General features: G+C 41.6%; 1 protein-coding gene across 2 annotated transcripts in view; it reads right to left on the bottom strand.

The window, feature by feature from the left end:
- The window catches only part of LOC126283990 (zinc finger protein 271-like), a 139,521-nt gene that overhangs the window by 21,430 nt on the left and 99,909 nt on the right, over positions 1-18,182 (bottom strand). For both annotated transcript variants that reach the window (XM_049982526.1, XM_049982527.1), the window contains 3 exons: positions 12,247-12,416; positions 7,899-7,996; positions 5,289-5,453 (listed from right to left, as the gene is read on the bottom strand). In XM_049982526.1, coding sequence (XP_049838483.1) covers positions 5,289-5,453; positions 7,899-7,996; positions 12,247-12,416 — 433 coding nt within the window. The remainder of the gene's footprint in view (positions 1-5,288; positions 5,454-7,898; positions 7,997-12,246; positions 12,417-18,182) is intronic.

Below are 18,182 nucleotides of genomic sequence, written 5' to 3'. Positions count from 1 at the left end.
TTTCCCTCTCCTTCCCTCTTTCCTGAAGAAGCAACCGTCGATTGCAAAAGCTAGAAATTCTGTGTGTGTGTGTGTGTGTGTGTGTGTGTGTGTGTGTGTGTGTGTGTTTTATTTATTGTGCCTGTCTACCGGCACTTTCCCGCTTATATATATTCACTTTAACTTCATGTTACCCTTTCCACCTTCTAATAACATGTCAAACTCACAACACCCCTAGAACGACCCCATTAAATTTTATTTACATTCCCTCCGCAAACATGCCTTCACCCCCATATTTTATTTACTCTGGCTTGTCTGACATTTGGCATTACCCCCAAAGGCCTCACACTTAAAGTTTCCATTTCTGGCTGCAATCCTTCTTTCCATCAGTCCTTATACCAGTTCCAAACTGCACAATCCATAGCCCTCACCCGCCTAATCCTTCACCTATACATCGACTCGGCCAATGAACACACCCGTCAACTCCTACCCCAAATCAAAGTCCCTCTCCCACATCCACACCAGCTGTTCATAGCATCCTCCTACAGGCCAACTGGAAATTAGAACAGCATGCCACCCTCCACCTCAAAAAACTATCCAATCTCCTGGTTTCCCACCTCCGGAAAGGCAACTCAATCACCCTCCACATCCTTTCCAACAAACCTCAACCGCCTCTCATTGCACACAGAGCCAGTGTCTCCCATCTACTCAATCTCCCACTTCCAGCTCCACTCCCCCCAACACCTCAAAATTTTAGTCAACACAATCTGGAACCACAACATCCCAATTCAGTAGTTAACCTTTCCTCCAAACCTCTCTCCCAATCCGAAACCTCTGTCCTATGTAAAGGCCTCACCTTCAGCCCCACTCCCAGATTCAACCAAACTGCCCTTGTCAAAGATTTCCTGTCCTACACTCGTAGTCTCTGCTGGAAATATCACTTTGCGACAAAGAAAAATAATCCTGATCCCACTCCTAATGATCCAACTCCCCAAGGCACTATCCAAATTGAACCCTGCCTGGAACAGTTCCGTCCTCCATCACAGCGGGACCCACCTCCTCTTCCTCAAAATCACCCTCTCCAAACCTTCCAGGAATTTCTCACTTCCAGCCTTGCCTCTCAATCTTTGTTGAAAAACCTTAATCCTACTCTCAATATCACCACAGCCAAAGCCCAGGCTATCCGTGATCTGAAAGCTGACCGATCCATCATCATTCTTCCGGCTGACAAGGGTTCCATGACCGTGGTACTTGATCGTCGGGAGTATGTGGCTGAGGGACTGCGTCAGCTTTCAGACAACTCTACATACAAAGTTTGCCAAGGTAATCCCCTTCCTGATGTCCAGGCGGAGCTTCAAGGAATCCTCAGAACCTTAGGCACCCTACAAAACCTTTCACCTGACTCCATCAAACTCCTGACCCCACCGACACCTCGCACTCCTACCTTCTACCTACTTCCTAAAATTCACAAACCCAAACATCCTGGCCGCCCCATTGTAGCTGGTTACGAAGCACCCACGGAACGTATCTCTGCCTAAGTAGATCAACACCTTCAACCCATTACATGTAGTCTCCCATCCTTAATCAAAGACACCAACCACTTTCTCGAACGCCTGGAATCCTTACTCAGTCTGTTACCCCCGGAAACCATCCTTGTAACCATTGATGCCACTTCCATATACACAAATATCCTGCACGTCCAAGGCCTCGCTGCAATGGAGCACTTCCTTTCACGCCGATCATCTGCCACCCTACCTAAAACGTCTTTTCTCATCACCTTAGCCAGCTTCATGCTGACGCACAACTTCTTCACTTTTGAAGGCCAGACATACCAACAATTAAAGGAAACAGCCATGGGTACCAGGATGGCCCGCTCGTATGCCAATCTATTTATGGGTCGCTTAGAGGAAGCCTTCTTGGTTACCCAAGCCTGCCAACCCAAAGTTTGGTACAGATTTATTGACGACATCTTCATGATCTGGACTCACAGTGAAGAACAACTCCAGAATTTCCTCTCCAACCTCAACTCCTTTGGTTCCATCAGATTCACCTGGTCCTACTCCAAATCCCATGCCACTTTCCTTGACGTTGACCTCCATCTGTCCAATGGCCAGCTTCACACATCCGTCCACATCAAACCCCCCAACAAGCAACAGTACCTCCATTATGACAGCTGCCACCCATTCCATATCAAACGGTCCCTTCCCTACAGCCTAGGCCTTCGTGGCAAACGAATCTGCTCCAGTCCTGAATCCCTAAACCATTACACCAAAAACCTGAAAACAGCTTTCGCATCCCGCAACTACCCTCCTGACCTGGTACAGAAGCAAATAACCAGAGACACTTCCTCATCCCCTCAAACCCAGAACCTCTCACAGAAGAACCCCTTAAGTGCTCCACTTGTAACAGAATACTTCCCGGGACTGGATCAGACTCTGAATGTGGCTCTCTAGCACGGATATGACTTCCTAAAATCCTGCCCCAAAATGAGATCCATCCTTCATGAAATCCTCCCCACTCCATCAAGTGTGTATTTCCGCCGTCCACCTCACCTTCGTAACCTCTTGGTTCATCCCTATGAAATTCCCAAACCACCTTCCCTACCCTCTGGCTCCTACCCTTGTAACCGCCCCTGGTGTAAAACCTGTCCTATGCACCCTCCCACCACCACCACCTACTCCAGTCTTGTAACCCGGAAGGTGTACACGATCAAAGGCAGAGCCACGTGTGAAAGCACCCATGTGATTTACCAACTGACCTGCCTACACTGTGACGCTTTCTATGTGGGAATGACCAGCAACAAACTGTCCATTCACATGAATGGACACAGGCAGACAGTGTTTGTTGGTAATGAGCATCACCCTGTGGCTAAACATGCCTTGGTGCATGGCCAGCACATCTTGGCACAGTGTTACACCATCCGGGTTATCTGGATACTTCCCACCAACACCAACCTATCCGAACTCCGGAGATGGGAACTTGCCCTACAATATATTCTCTCTTCTCGTTATCCACCAGGCCTCAATCTCAGCTAATTTCTAGTTGCCGCCACTCATACCTCACCTGTCATTCAACATCATCTTTGCCTCCACACTTCCGCCTCAACTTACGTCTCTGCCCATACTCTTTGCCTTTAAATATGTCTGCTTGTGTCTGTGTATGTATGGATGGGTGTGTGTAAGTCTTTCCGCTCCCGGGATTGGAATGACTCCTTACCCTCTTCCTTAAAACCCACATCCTTTCATCTTTCCTTTTCCTTCCCTCTTTCCTGATGAAGCAGCCGCCGACTGCGAAAGCTAGAAATTCTGTGTGTGTGTTTGTGTGTTTTATTCATTGTGCCTATCTACCTGCACTTTCCCGCTTGGTAAGTCTTGGAATCTTTGTATACCTTCCTCATGGTCCATGTGGTGAAGCCAAGACCCCCGTTTTCCGAAACACACAACATTCCACCGCTGTGCCGCACAGTGGTCGTTGAAGTATGACCAGAGCTTATAGTGACAGAGGACTGGTGGCACTTGCCAGTCCCCAGCTCAGGAACCCCGGGGGCACCAAGCTCATACTCAGCAAACAATTGCTGAGCTCCTGAGGGAAAGATAGCCATATGGCCAGTATTCATTTACACCTTCAACCCCACCACTGTTTGCCAACAATGAATGTCAACTGGCCAGGATGAGCAAATGTTAAGCACTGCAACATCAGGGATTCCAGGTGATGCTACAGGCTCAGGAGCTGCCAAAGAATTTGTTTTATGTGCCCCAACACCACTACACCCCTGAGCAGCAGCCTGAAGCCCGTCCACCATAGCTGACACAGCTTCTTACAGACACTGGCCAAATCCTCTGCATTCATACACAACAGGCACAGTCCCATCCATCTTTAATCAATGTCCATCTATAGCACGGGGGACATAATACTAATCCAAGCAGTTGCTGGATAAAATTGAAGTGCTTCTGGTACTCTCCTCCTGGTTTTCAGTACACTCCAAAGTAAGCTCACATGAATGCACTATTGTTAGTGGAAAAATTTACAATAAGTTAGAAAGGACAAGTCAACACTGTAAAATATGCAGGCACAGTTCATTTCCTCACACAATGTGAGAAGAAAAAACTAAACTAAATCCTATGTACAAACAGAAACTGCTGCTGCTCTTGGAATGTCTGCTCAACTAACTGACTGAGGCTACAATGACTACGTGAGCACCGTGTTCAATGGTCAAAAGATTCATTTTTATGTAGTACAGGCTATGTCAAGAGCCAAGATGGAAAACTGTCAGCACCTGAGTCGAGAGCAACAGTCAAGTACATAAGAACTGCAAGAAAGATTGCTGTCTAACTCTGGTTGAAATAGTGCATAGACAGATTAAAACTGTGTGCATTTTAATCTGTCGGGAATAATAATAATAATATACCAGGTGGTTACATTCCTAGTTGATACAATGACATTATCTCTAAAACAACATATCAGGATATCCTCTAATAGTTTTAACCAGTATATGATATACATGCTTCACTGACTGCTAAAGTGAGAAAAAATAAAACCGTTTGGGACCCCTGTAACTGATATCTGAAGAGATTTTTGCAGTCAACTGGTCAGAACAAAGAGCATTATTGCACTGTACTGCAGTTTAATGATTTCTGTATTTCTTTACAACTGTATAAAGGTAGATTATTCTTTCATGCATCCAGATGAGTATGCCTTTTATATGCATGTAAATACCTAAGAACTAGTAACTAGTTATGTGAATTAATTTTCACTTAAACATTATTTTATCTATTATTCAGAATCCTAAAATGTGGGGATTGTACACTTTAGTTCTATTTGCACATACCCCATCTCGTATTCAGATCTGATGCGCACACTCCATAATCACAACCCACACTCTTTGGGCAAAGAGAACCACAAGGCAAAGACTTACTTTTTACAAATATATATTAGCCACAATGAAACTTCATGGAATTTTCAGAAGACTCACCTAGATAGCAGATCACTGGACTTTTGGAACAATAATACATTACATGAAACCTTTCAGGTGACATTCACATGATGCTATCCACTAGTGAGCAATGTACTGCTTGCAAGAGAATAAGTTAGCATGATGAGGATTTGACATAATACATTAAAGAATACACACACACACACACACACACACACACACACACACACAAGCATGATGAGGATTTGACATAATACATTAAAGAATACACACACACACACACACACACACACACACACACACACACACACACAGAGAGAGAGAGAGAGAGAGAGAGAGAGAGAGAGAGAGAGAGAAAGTTAATATCTTAACTCACCTATGGGCTTTCAAAGAAGTCGACTGGATGAATTCACGGCCACAGTCAGGACATTTATATGGTCGAACACCATTATGAATTCTCTCGTGTCTAATTATATGAGAGAGGTGACTAAAGCTCTTGCTGCATGTTCCACATATGTATGGCTTCTCTTTGGTGTGGGTCCTGTAGTTTGCAAACAAAGTGTCATAACTCACAATTTGCACAAGCAAATTCATTAGCTGTGTACTAGTTTTCCCTTACTATAAAGTTATTTAAATACATATATATGTAAGATTTCCCAATAATAACATCAGTATAAAAGAAATGAATCTATATTCACTCTGGGAGTTTCATTTTCTTCCAGGCAATGGCAAACAGTGTCAGTAATGGTAACAGTAACAGTGCCTAATAGTTACTTAGAAAAGAAAAAAAAAAGATGTATAAAGGAGAAGAGGGGAGGAAACTGAAAGGGGAGGGGGGAGGAATGTAAAAAGGAGAGAAATTTAAAGATGATGAAAGAGAGAGGGAAGTAGAGATGGACAGGTGGACGGACGGACGGACGGGCAGGCAGGCAGGCAGCTGGGCAGGAAGGGAGGATAGCCACATTGGAGGGAGAAAGTAGTGCATGATCTCGGCAGGGAACAAGCTGTGTAGATACACAGACAAGAAAAGAGGCAAAGTGAGGCAGTGGGAACAAGTTTAGTAGAGGTTTAGGCAAGGGGACTGCAACAGCACAGAATGTGTTGGGGAGATAATTCCCGCCTGTGCAGTTCAGAGAAGCTTGTGCTGGAAGGGAGTATCCAAATGACCCATGTTGCAAAGCAACTGTGAAAGTCATTTGTGTCATTGAGCAGTGTGTTCAGCAACTCGATGATCAAGTTTGTGGTTGCCACAATTTGGCTGCGGTGGTTCCTGTGAGTAGATAGTTGGTTACTTGTCATACCCACATAGAATGCTGTACAGTAATTGCAGCTGTCACATAACATGGTTCCTTTCACACATGGCCCTGCGTATTATTGCATATGATATCCCTGTGACTACACTGCAGAAGGAGGTGGTGGGTGAGTGAGTGTATGGAGCAAGTCTTGTGGATTGACCACAAGGGAATGACCCATTGGGTGCAGGATTGGAAGTAGGATTGGAATATGGATTTCACTGTGTGCTTGCATTGCCATGAGATTCATGCAGGTACGTTTTGATGTTTTCTCGAATTCCACTACAAATATATCAACTCTGTCAAATGAGTGAGAAATTGTGGCTACTCTAGGTGAAGAATAGAATTTTCTGGATTGGAGGAGAGATATCTGAGTGGGAAGTCTGAAGAAATTGGTGAAGGACTCTTCCAAAAAGACACAACACTGACTCAAAACTTGCTCCTAGTGCAACTATCAGCAGTAGGACACACAATGACAGCTGCAACTTAGATGAAGCAGCACCCAACGCTCGTTTGCAAGGTTCATATAGAAACAACAATGTAATCTACTGGCAATGCATGCAAGAAGGAAACAAGACAGTGTTGGCTTGATTGTAACACATCTCTCTGCATGCCAAAATATTTTACATTTTTCCCTACAAACACCAATTACATGCGACATTGCTTGAAAACTCACTTGCACTTTATTGAGGAGAGTTATACTTTCTGTCCTCATTATTGCAAAATTTGTAATCTATCACAAAATTAAAATACAGATGACAAACAAAACTTTGACACTTTATCTTTTTTTAGTGTATATTGCCCATAGAATAACTCAAATATCATATGTACCAGTAACATTTTTAATAATAGCATACATGGCTAGTTTTCTGGGCCTGAAATTTTTCCAAGTGACTCGAACTCAGAATATTAAAATCTCATAATTTATGTAATCCATACATATTACAAAAATGTACGTATGTATGTATGTAACACACCTTCATTTAAACTTGATACACATTATTACCTACAGTCCGAAAAGAATTACTGTGGCAGAAGAAACCAGCTACCTCTCAAAAGAGATGGGAGGGGAGGGAGGAGGAGGAGATTAGTGTTTAACATCCTGTCGACAATGAGATCATTAGATACAGCGCGCAAGCTTGGAGTAGGGAAGGACCCAGAAGGAAATCGTCAATGCCCTTTCAAAGGAACCATCCCAGTATTTGCCTTAAGCGATTTAGGGAAATCGCGGGAAACCTAAATCTGGATAGCCAGATGCAGATTTGAACCATCGTCGTCCTGAATATGGGTCCTGTGTGCTAACCATTGTGATACCTCACTCAGTTCAAATGGATGGGGGTGGAGGTGGAAAAGGAGTGTAGCTCATGACGTGCCAGTAACCTAACTATTTAATCCAGTAATTGACGAGTGCACTCAGTGACTTGCAACGAAACTTTGCACATAATTTCAAACCTTTATAGAAGTTGTTCTCACTGACAGCCGTCTGATACTTTTTGAACAGCCCTAATAATACTGTTGTTACAAATTTTAACGTGAACACTGTAGGGCAATCATCTGGATTTTAAATTTCAATGACATATTAAGTCTTAATAAAGATGTAAACACTACTCTAGAATTTACATCGTTTTATGGTTTATTTTCAAGGGAAAAATTATTGTATATGTTTAACAATGTGGTAACTTGTAATTACAGACCTTCGATGGACACTCAGATCATGCTTCTTGTAAAATGTTTTGTTGCATGTTGGGCAGACATGGGGCCGTTGCTTCAAATGGTCCCTTTTTATATGTTCCTGCAAAGTAATAGCAATTTCAACACAGATAACATATTTTATCATCATTTTGAACATACTGGATAGAAGTGGCAGCAGGAAAACAAACATTTAAATAGTATTGAGTTTTTTTAAATTTAATTATTGTTCTGTGGGACCAAATTAAGGAGAAGTCTCAAATGGTCATGGAAAGAGTCAATACATGAAATTATAACACGATATTAGAAACAGATAAAATGAAATATAAAAAAACATATTCAGGTGACAAGTCGTAAAATTTATCCAAATATTAAGAAATAGTGGAAATATGAACTTGATTCATTATTTGGTCACAGCCTAATCCTTTCATTGCCTGATTACCGAGAGAAAATCTCTGAGGTCCACTTCTTTCACACCCCTGAGGCCCATTTGTTGTGTGCAACATTTAATGCTACATGTCATTCCATCTGTCCATCACATATCTCTCTCTCTCTCTCTCTCTCTCTCTCTCTCTCTCTCTCTCTCTCTCTCTCTCTCTCTCTCTCTCTCTCTCTCAGATTACTGAAGTAAAATAACGTGTTAAACACGTGCATTTACTGTACAAAGGAGGAGAAATAAGTTTCAGTACAAATGAAATTTGTTGGGAGTAACTGTAAATTCATTACCGTGTAAAAACAAAACAACAGAAGAGAGACAAATGAATAAATTTCACAATGTTTTTTGTAAAGTACTCTCTGTGTTAAAGGACAATAACTGACGCAAAATGATGTATTTCATTCATGTAACTTGATTTTCAGCATTCTTTATGTTTGTCAAACGGACTGGAGAAACAGAGCCAATCCAAGATGGCATATTTTATTTGAGACTCCCAACCATCCAGTGGGCTTTCACCTCCCAAGGAAAACCTGTGTAAAACTGAACAGAATATGAAAAGGTCATGGCCGATGCAGATCCTTGATGTACAGATGGAACTTGAGACCTGACTCTGGGTGCGACTGTAGTACCAAAGAACAAACCATCCACCACATCGTCAGCAAGTGTCCACTGAGGGCATTCACCAGCACTGATGACGACTTCCTAAGGGTAACACCACAAGCTGTGGAGTGGCTGCAGAACCTAAGTGTGGAATTGTGATTGTTGATAATACTGGAATATGAATTTTATGCAATCTTATTGTTTTGTAATATAGTTTTACATTTATTGTTATGTGCCAACGTTCAATTTACATTATTTTATTATGTCTGTATCCTATCTTTTAACAATGAATATTCTCTTTCATGCTGTTTCCTAGTGTCTCATGTCATAAGCTAAATAAAATTTATCTTCTTTGGTCACTCTCCCAAATATATTTGTCTGTCTACATGCCAAGTTCACATCTAAGTTATTTTCATTCCAGTCTGTTACCTGATCCTGCCTCTCCTAGTATTACTCACCAAGCAAGCCCGTGTCTCAGTAGCATACTCAATTATTGAAAAACTGATGTCTCAGACAAATTGTAACATTCATTTCAAAAACTCTATTTAGTTTACAAACAGCTCTCTAGGGCACTTTTACTTTTTTTATTTTCATTTCTGGAGCATCCAGTCATATTCATCTGCCCTCGACACAGAAAAAATCATCAACTGATCCTAAGAATTCAATGTTAATTTATACCTTTTTTGCAATGTCTCAATGTACACTAATTTAGACATATTACACAGGGTTTGTATAACAAGTATTGAGAAAAGTTTGATAAAAATAGATTTGTTTGAGATGTTGCTACAATGCTTCAAAGTTCTTGAAATTACTGCCTTTGATATCAACAAAGTTTCTACCAGGAGCTTTTCGAAATGATGGTGTCCTTTGTAGTAGGATTTGACTTTTTGGGAATAGGAAATAGTCTGCTGGTGCCAAGTTGGGGCTGTGAGGGAGTTGTGGAATCGCTGCAATGCAGTTTATTGTCAGGTAGTCAGTTATCTTGGCGCAGGTGTGTCTGGGTGCACTCTCATGATGCAATCTCCAATTTCTAGCAACAGCTAACCTTATCCGGTCAACCCTTCTCTTCCATCCTCTTAGCACTTTTAAGTAAAAAGCACCAGTCACACTCTGCCCCTCAGGGACAAATTTGTAGTGGACCACCCCCTTGGCATTGAAGGAAATTATGAGCTTGGCTTTCACTCTGGATTGACTCATTCGAGCCTTTTCTGGATGAGGCAATGCCGCAGTGTGCCATTTGGAACTTTGCCACTTTGTTTCTGTGTCATATTTGAATGTTCAAGTTTTGTTTCCCATGATTACATTGTACTAAATACTGGGGGTCTTTTATGATACTTTGCAGAAGGTCTTCACAAGCAGACACTAGCCTCTGCTATTGGTGGTCCATCAGGATCTTTGGGACAAGTTTAGTGCAGATCTTTCACATCATCAAAAATACAGCAACAATGATATGCACTGCCATCTAATCAAATCCAATTACATCTGCAACCATGCACACATGTAACCTATTGTCTGGATTCAGCAGGAGACACACACACACACACACACACACACACACACACACACACACACACACACACACACACTGTACATTGTCATCGGTTCTTGATGCAAACAGCCATTCAGTGTGGAGCTCATCCTCCACACTATCTCAGCCATCTTTAAAGAGCTAGTGCCACTTAAAAACTGCAGTTTGTGACATGCTTTCATCCTTGGTGAATTGTGGTCAACGACTCCATACCCGATTTCCATAGTCCAAAAAAATGTTGATGGAGTACTGCTGTTCAATCACGTGCTGCACTTCGCACTTTCATGAGTCACTCTCCTGATCGAACACTCAAATGATTGGTGCTTGCCACATGTTGAAGGTCACACTCACCATCATGGAAAATATGCTACACGAGTGTGCTGTCTATGCACGGCCACATCAGGAAAAAATTGTTTCCAATACTTTTCATATGGACTAAAAACTCTGTAACTGAACTTCAAGCCAACTTTCAGATGCAGTTTATTAATTTCTTCAATTAATAGTTGAAGTATATCTGTGCTACAAGATGAACAGCACAATGTTACCCCTGATGTGTGTGTGTGTGTGTGTGTGTGTGTGTGTGTGTGTGTGTCCTTTTTTCCCTCTAAGGTAAGTCTTTCCGCTCCCGGCAGTGGAATGACTCCTTACCCTCTCCCTTAAAACCCACATCCTTTCGTCTTTCCCTCTCCTTCCCTCTTTCCTGAAGAAGCAACCGCTGGTTGCGAAAGCTTGAATTTTGTGTGTATGTTTGTGTGTCTATCGACCTGCCAGCACTTTTGTTTGGTAAGTCATCATCATCTTTGTTTATATATATATGAATATATGACTTTACCAAGCGGGAAAGCGCTGGTAGATAGGCACAATAAAAAAACACACACAAACACACACACAAAATTTCGAGCTTTCGCAACCCACGGTTGCTTCGTCAGGAAAGCGGAGAGGGGAAGATGAAAGGATGTGGGTTTTAAGGGAGAGGGTAAGGAGTCATTCCAATCCCAGGAGCAGAAAGACTTACCTTAGGGGGGGAAAAAGGACAGGTATACACTCGCACACGCGCGCGCGCACCACACACCACGCACACGCGCCACGCACATATACAGACACAAGCAGACACAAGCAGACACTGCTTATTAAAAATATACTACAGAAAATGAGCACTTGTGCTCTATTCTGTTGCGGCTGATAAAGAACAATGCAAAACAGTGGATTATTAGAGCAGACACTGCAGGTATGTCTGCTTGTGTCTGTATATGTGTGGATGGATACACAAGCAGACATTTGGAGCTTCCCCCCACCCCCAGCACCCCTCACCTTACCAATACCAATATTATTTAATATATGAAACTGCAGTTTATTCTCTAGCAAACAGATATCTCAGTGTCATGCGCCTCCCCCCCCCCCCCCCCCCCACCTCCTTCAGCCCATTTTCTCCATCCCATATTTAATTTTTGTGCTCGATTCATTTAATATAAGCAGCTTTAGTAAATTTCAATTTCTGCTCTAATAATCCACTGTTTTTCATTGTTCTTTATCAGCAGCAACAGAATAGAGCGCAGGTGCCCATTTTCTGTAGTATATTTTTAATAAGCAGTGATTTTTATGGTATTCACTAAATAACTTTCTATTTGCACAATAATTACACACTTGGTGTTGCAGGGTCTTAGTAAGTAGTGGCAAAGAATCATAAATGTGGTGATATATTTTTATTTAAAAACTTAAAATGAAATGACAATGGTGTGTGTCTTATTTGTCTTAAATATTCATACTTAGAACAAAAACAATGTCTTACCTGTACTTGTACAGCAAATGGATACTCTCTCCCACAAAACTCACAGCTAGATTTAGGTTGTGGTGCTTCACTATGCATTTTCAGGATGTGTTTATTCAGAGTTGACTTCCACGCAAAACACTGCCCACACGATGGACAAGAGTGTTTCATAAAATCCATGTAATGAACACCTGAAATGTCAAGTACATCCATAAAGAAAATAATCACTGATACTGCCCTACGATTCTGAAATGTAAGGAATAGCCCCCACTAATTTTAAACCACCATGTTTCAGTCTCACTAAACATACTTTCTTTTGTAAAGAGGACTGTGTATAGAACAACTACACATTTGTTCATTGTAGCTTTATATTAGAATCTTGAAACATCCTAATTTTGTGTACGTAAAAGAAGACAGCAACACAGAAGTTTAATAACCTGTTTAAAGTGATGTCAACATCCACATTTTGGTAATAAAAAGAAAGGCAAAAACTTTTATTTTATATTTATATGAAGACTCAGACCTTCTGACAAAAATATTAACACTTGTCATTGCATGAAACCATGTACACAGTCCTTTCCAGTATGCACACACTGCCAAGATGTCCACTGTGTAAAGTACAAGTCTATTTCATACACAGAAGATGTAATTTTAACAGTGAAAAGTGCTTGACTGTACTATAGTTCATTCTGTATATAAAAGTAATAGTATAAGCATATGTAATAGAACTTAGTGTGGGCTTTTTTTTCCCTCCACAGAAAATATAATAAATATATGAAAAGGGGATCTAGGCATAAATTTTACAATGAATAGTCCAAATTTATCCAAATACAAACTCACAAACATACTTAAAATCTAGTAAAAATTAATTATTTACCAACTGAAAGTAGAGTATTTAAGGTTCCCTTGTGTAGTAACTCTTAACAACTAACTGGCTACAAGTTTTAAAAAAATGTAGGTACTGTCTTAGTATAGTAGCAGCAAGATTTGTAGTAAGTCATGCAATAAATAGTTTGACTTGAGAGACTACGAAGGGGAGGTCATTGAGAAAATTAAATAGGGTCTCTCCTGGCACTGCATCATATGCTGCAGAAAGGTACTGATAAAGGAACAAAAAGAAAGGTTTGTACACTTGAACACAGCTGGAACAAGTCAGACGTGAGCTACTTATTATTAGGAGGGAGGGAGGGAAGGAAGGAAGTGTTCAGAAATGGCAGCTGGTAAGAAAATAGGGAGAAAAAATGAGTTACTTTGGAAACCAAAAATAGGTTTCACCAGTTGTCCAAGTCAGATGTAGAGAAACCTCTGGCAGAAGCACATGTAAAAAACATGCATCAGACCTTGGTCATGACTAGGAAACCCAAGTTAGAGAAAGCTGTTAAGATGAAGGTACTGCTGCTAGGTAGTACACATAGGTGAGGTATATGCCCTCTGTCACATGAAATGCTAGGTACAGCATTCAAATCACCAGCATCTTCAAACCTAGTTCTTAGTTATCTGACAAACACCTGAGAATTCTGTATAAGAAACTCACAACAGAAGCTGTAATAGGGAGTGGGGTGGAGAACAGTATATATAAAGGAAGATTAAATACAGTACAGGTGGTAAAGTATGAGACAGAATTGCTGGTCGTTACATACCTCCAAGAGGCAAAATACATAGTACTACAAACTGACACATGTAAAATTGACACACACACACACACACACACACACACACACACACACTATCTATCTTCCAGAACTAATAAGGCCTTCATGAAAGAAGAGAGAGTATGCTGGAGGACATTAAAAAGAAAGGGCACATCACTCATGTCTCAGGATAAGAGAGACCTATCTGTAGTTATCAGGAGAAAGAAAACTGGCGCTCTATGAATCAGAGCGTGGAATGTCAGATCCCTTGATCGGGCAGGTAGGTTAGAAAATTTAAAAAGGAAAATGGATAGGTTGAAGTTAGATATAGTGGGAATTAGTGAAGTTCGGTGGCAGGAGGAACAAGACTTTTGGTCAGGTGAATACAGGGTTATAAATACAAAATCAAATAGGGGTAATACGGGAGTAGGTTTAATAATGAATAAAAAAAATAGGAATGTGGGTAAGCTACTACCAACAGCATAGTGAACGCATTATTGTGGCCAAGATAGACACGAAGCCCATGCCTACTACAGTAGTACAAGTTTATATGCCAACTAGCTCTGCAGATGATGAAGAAATTGATGAAATGTATGATGAGATAAAGGAAATTATTCAGGTAGTAAAGGGAGGCGAAAATTTAATAGTCATGGGTGACTGGAATTCGAGAGTAAGAAAAGGGAGAGAAGGAAACATTGTGGGGGAATATGGATTGGGGGAGAGGAAGCCGTCTGGTAGAATTTTGCACAGAGCATAACTTAATCATAGCTAACACTTGGTTCAAGAATCATAAAAGAAGGTTGTATACATGGAAGAATCCTGGAGATACTAGAAGATTATATAATAATAAGACAGAGATTTAGGAACCAGGTTTTAAATTGTAAGACATTTCCAGGGACAGATGTGGACTCTGACCACAATCTATTGGTTATGACCTGTACATTAAAACTGAAGAAACTGCAAAAAGGTGGGAATTTAAGGAGATGGGACATGGATAAACTAAAAGAACCAGAAGTTGTACAGAGTTTCAGGGAGAGCATAAGGGAACAATTGACTGGAATAGGGGAAAGAAATACAGTAGAAGAATAATGGGTAGCTCTGAGAGATGAAGTAGAGAAGGCAGCAGAGGATCAAGTAGGTAAAAAGACGAGGGCTAGTAGAAATCCTTGGGTAACAGAAGAAATATTGAATTTAATTGATGAAAGGAGAAAATATAAAAACACAGTAAATGAAGCAGGCAAAAAGGAATACAAACGTCTCAAAAATGAGATCGAAAGGAAGTGCAAAACGGCTAAGCAGGGATGGCTAGAGGACAAATGTAAGGGTGTAGAGGGTTATCTCACTACGGGTAAGATAGATACTGCCTACAGGAAAACTAAAGAGACCTTTGGAGAAAAGAGAGCCACTTGTATGAATATCAAGAGCTCAGATGGAAACCCAGTCCTAAGCAAAGAAGGGAAAGCAGAAAGGTGGAAGGAGTATGTAGAGGGTCTATACATGGGTGATGTACTTGAGGCCAATATTATGGAAATGGAAGAGGATGTAGATGAAGATGAAATGGGAGATACGATACTGCGTGTAGAGTTTGACAGAGCACTGAAAGACCTGAGTCGAAACAAGGCCCCAGGAGTAGACAACATTCCATTGGAACTACTGACGGCCTTGGGAAAGCCAGTCCTGACAAAACTACCATCTGGTGAGCAAGATGTATGAGACAGGTGAGATACCCTCAGAGTTCAAGAAGAATATAATAATTCCAATCCCAAAGAAAGCAGGTACTGACATATGTGAAAATTACCGAACTATTAGTTTAATAAGTCACAGCTGCAAAATACTAACGCGAATTATTTACAGACAAATGGAAAAACTGGTGGAAGCTGACCTCAGCGAAGATCAGTTTGGATTCTGCATAAATGTTGGAACACGTGAGGCAATACTGACCCTACGACTTATCTTAGAAGAAAGATTAAGGAAAGGCAAACCTACATTTCTAGCATTTGTAGACTTGGAGAAAGCCTTTGACAATGTTGACTGGAATACTCTCTTTCAAATTCTAAACGTGGCAGGGGTAAAATATAGGGAGCGAAAGGCTATTTAAAATTTGTACAGAAACCAGATGGCAGTTATAAGAGTCAAGGGGCATGAAAGGGAAGCAGCGGTTGGGAAGGGAGTAAGACAGGGTTGCAGCCCCGATGTTATTCAATCTGTATATTGAGCAAGCAGTAAAGGAAACAAAACAAAAATTCGGAGTAGGTATTAAAGTCCATGGAGAAGAAATAAAGACTTTGAGGTTCGCCGATGAACATCAACAAAAGCAAAATGAGGATAATGGAATGTAGTCGAATTAAGTCGGGTGATGCTGAGGGAATTAGATTAGGAAATTACACTTAAAGTAATAAAGAAGTTTTGCTATTTGGGGAGGAAAATAACTGACGATGGTCGAAGTAGAGAGGATATCAAATGTAGACTGGCAATGGCGAGGAAAGAGTTTCTGATAAAGAGAAATTTGTTAACATAGAGTACAGATTTAAGTGTCAGGAAGTTGTTTCTGAAAGTATTTGTATGGATTGTAGCCATGTATGGAAGTGAAACATGGACGATAAGTAGTTTGGACAAGAAGAGAATAGAAGCTTTCGAAATGTGGTGCTACAGAAGAATGCTGAAGATTAGATGGGTAGATCACAACGAATTAGGAGGTATTGAATAGAATTGGGGAGAAGAGGAGTTTGTGGCACAACTTGCCAAGAAGAAGGGACCGGTTGGTAGGACATGTTCCGAGGCATCAAGGGATCTCTAATTTAGCGTTGGAGGGCAGCGTGGAGGGTAAAAATTGTAGAGGGAGACCAAGAGATGAATACACTAAGCAGATTCAGAAGGATGTAGGTTGCAGTAAGTACTGGGAGATGAAGAAGCTTGCACAGGATAGAGTAGCATGGAGAGCTGCATCAAACCAGTCTCTGCTTTTGCTCGTCATCGCAGTGAGGCACAAACACATTCAGAAATTCCAATGGGTGTACATAGTTTCTGACTACCCACCTGAATTATTGCAAGAAGCAATGCTTCATCCTCCACAGGTGTGGCATACACACAGAAGAGAGTCCAATGGGTTTAAGTCAGGTGACTGTGGTGTCCAAGCAATTGGTCCACCACTACCATCCAGCAATTAGCATAACAGGTGTTGGCAGATAAAACACTAAAATGGGCAGGGGCACCACTGCACATAAAGTATACTCTTGTTCAGAAAAAAAAGAACATCTTGAACGACTCAAGATAGGATGGTCATATTCACATAACATCACGAACGTTAGTATGTTCTGCAGAAATAATTGGCATTTCTGTCACCTTGGTTCAGGAAGTGTCCTGTTGCCTAGTAGGCACTGGGTCTGCGATGGGCCCCGATAACTTATTCCGTGTGTGATGACATCGACGCATGTACGGCACAAATGGCGGCCTGTGGTATAGCCATCCATGCTGCATTCACTTGGTTCCAAAGTTCATCCCATGGTGGCCGGCGCTCAGTCAGACAGCTGCACCACTGTTTTACCATATCCGACACATTTCCAATTGGTGACAATGTCTGGTGCTCTGGTAGGCAAGAGCAAAAGGTTGCCATCCTGTGACACCAAGAAGGCACATGTTTGTGCAACAACATGTGGTCATTCATTGACTTGCTGAAAAACAGCATCTGGGGTGTTGTGCAGAAAGGGTATCGTGATGGGTTGCAGGATGTTGTTCACATAGGTCACACTGCTCGCAGTGCCCTGGACAAACACCAACTGTGATTTGTGGTTATATCCAATAGCACCCTATACCATAAGGCCTTGAGTTGGTGCTGTATGTCTTATGTAAATGCAGTCACTGTGATGCTGCTTCCGCTGTCTGCACCAAACCAAAATGTGACCATCATTTTCAAGCAAACAGAACTTGGATTTGTCCTAAAATACTATCTTATACCATTACTGTCCCCAGTGGCATTGTTCCCTACACCATTGCTGCCTAGCATGTTTCTGCACATTCATCAAAGGTAGGTGGAGAAGTAGACAACCCGCACATAACCCATGCCGTAATAAATGGCGACAGACCATCACCCCTGACAGTGGATGATGTGTTACTCTGTTTCACTGTCGCGCCAGCAGCAAGGAGAATGCAGGTCTGTCCTGCAATGACATTCAGATGAGGTGTCGATCTTCTCCGGAGGAGGAGGGGGGGGGGGGGGGGGGGGTAGCCTGAGACCTGACATCTCTGTGTATTCTATGGCCTTCCGTGAGCCATTTAGCACACACCTGTTGCACTGCTGAAACACTCAGTCCCACACGAGCAGCAATT

Source organism: Schistocerca gregaria, chromosome 8 (assembly GCF_023897955.1).
Source record: "Schistocerca gregaria isolate iqSchGreg1 chromosome 8, iqSchGreg1.2, whole genome shotgun sequence".
Lineage (NCBI taxonomy): Eukaryota > Metazoa > Arthropoda > Insecta > Orthoptera > Acrididae > Schistocerca > Schistocerca gregaria.
Note: the sequence above shows the minus strand (reverse complement) of the source record. Positions and strands in the feature narration are given on the sequence as shown.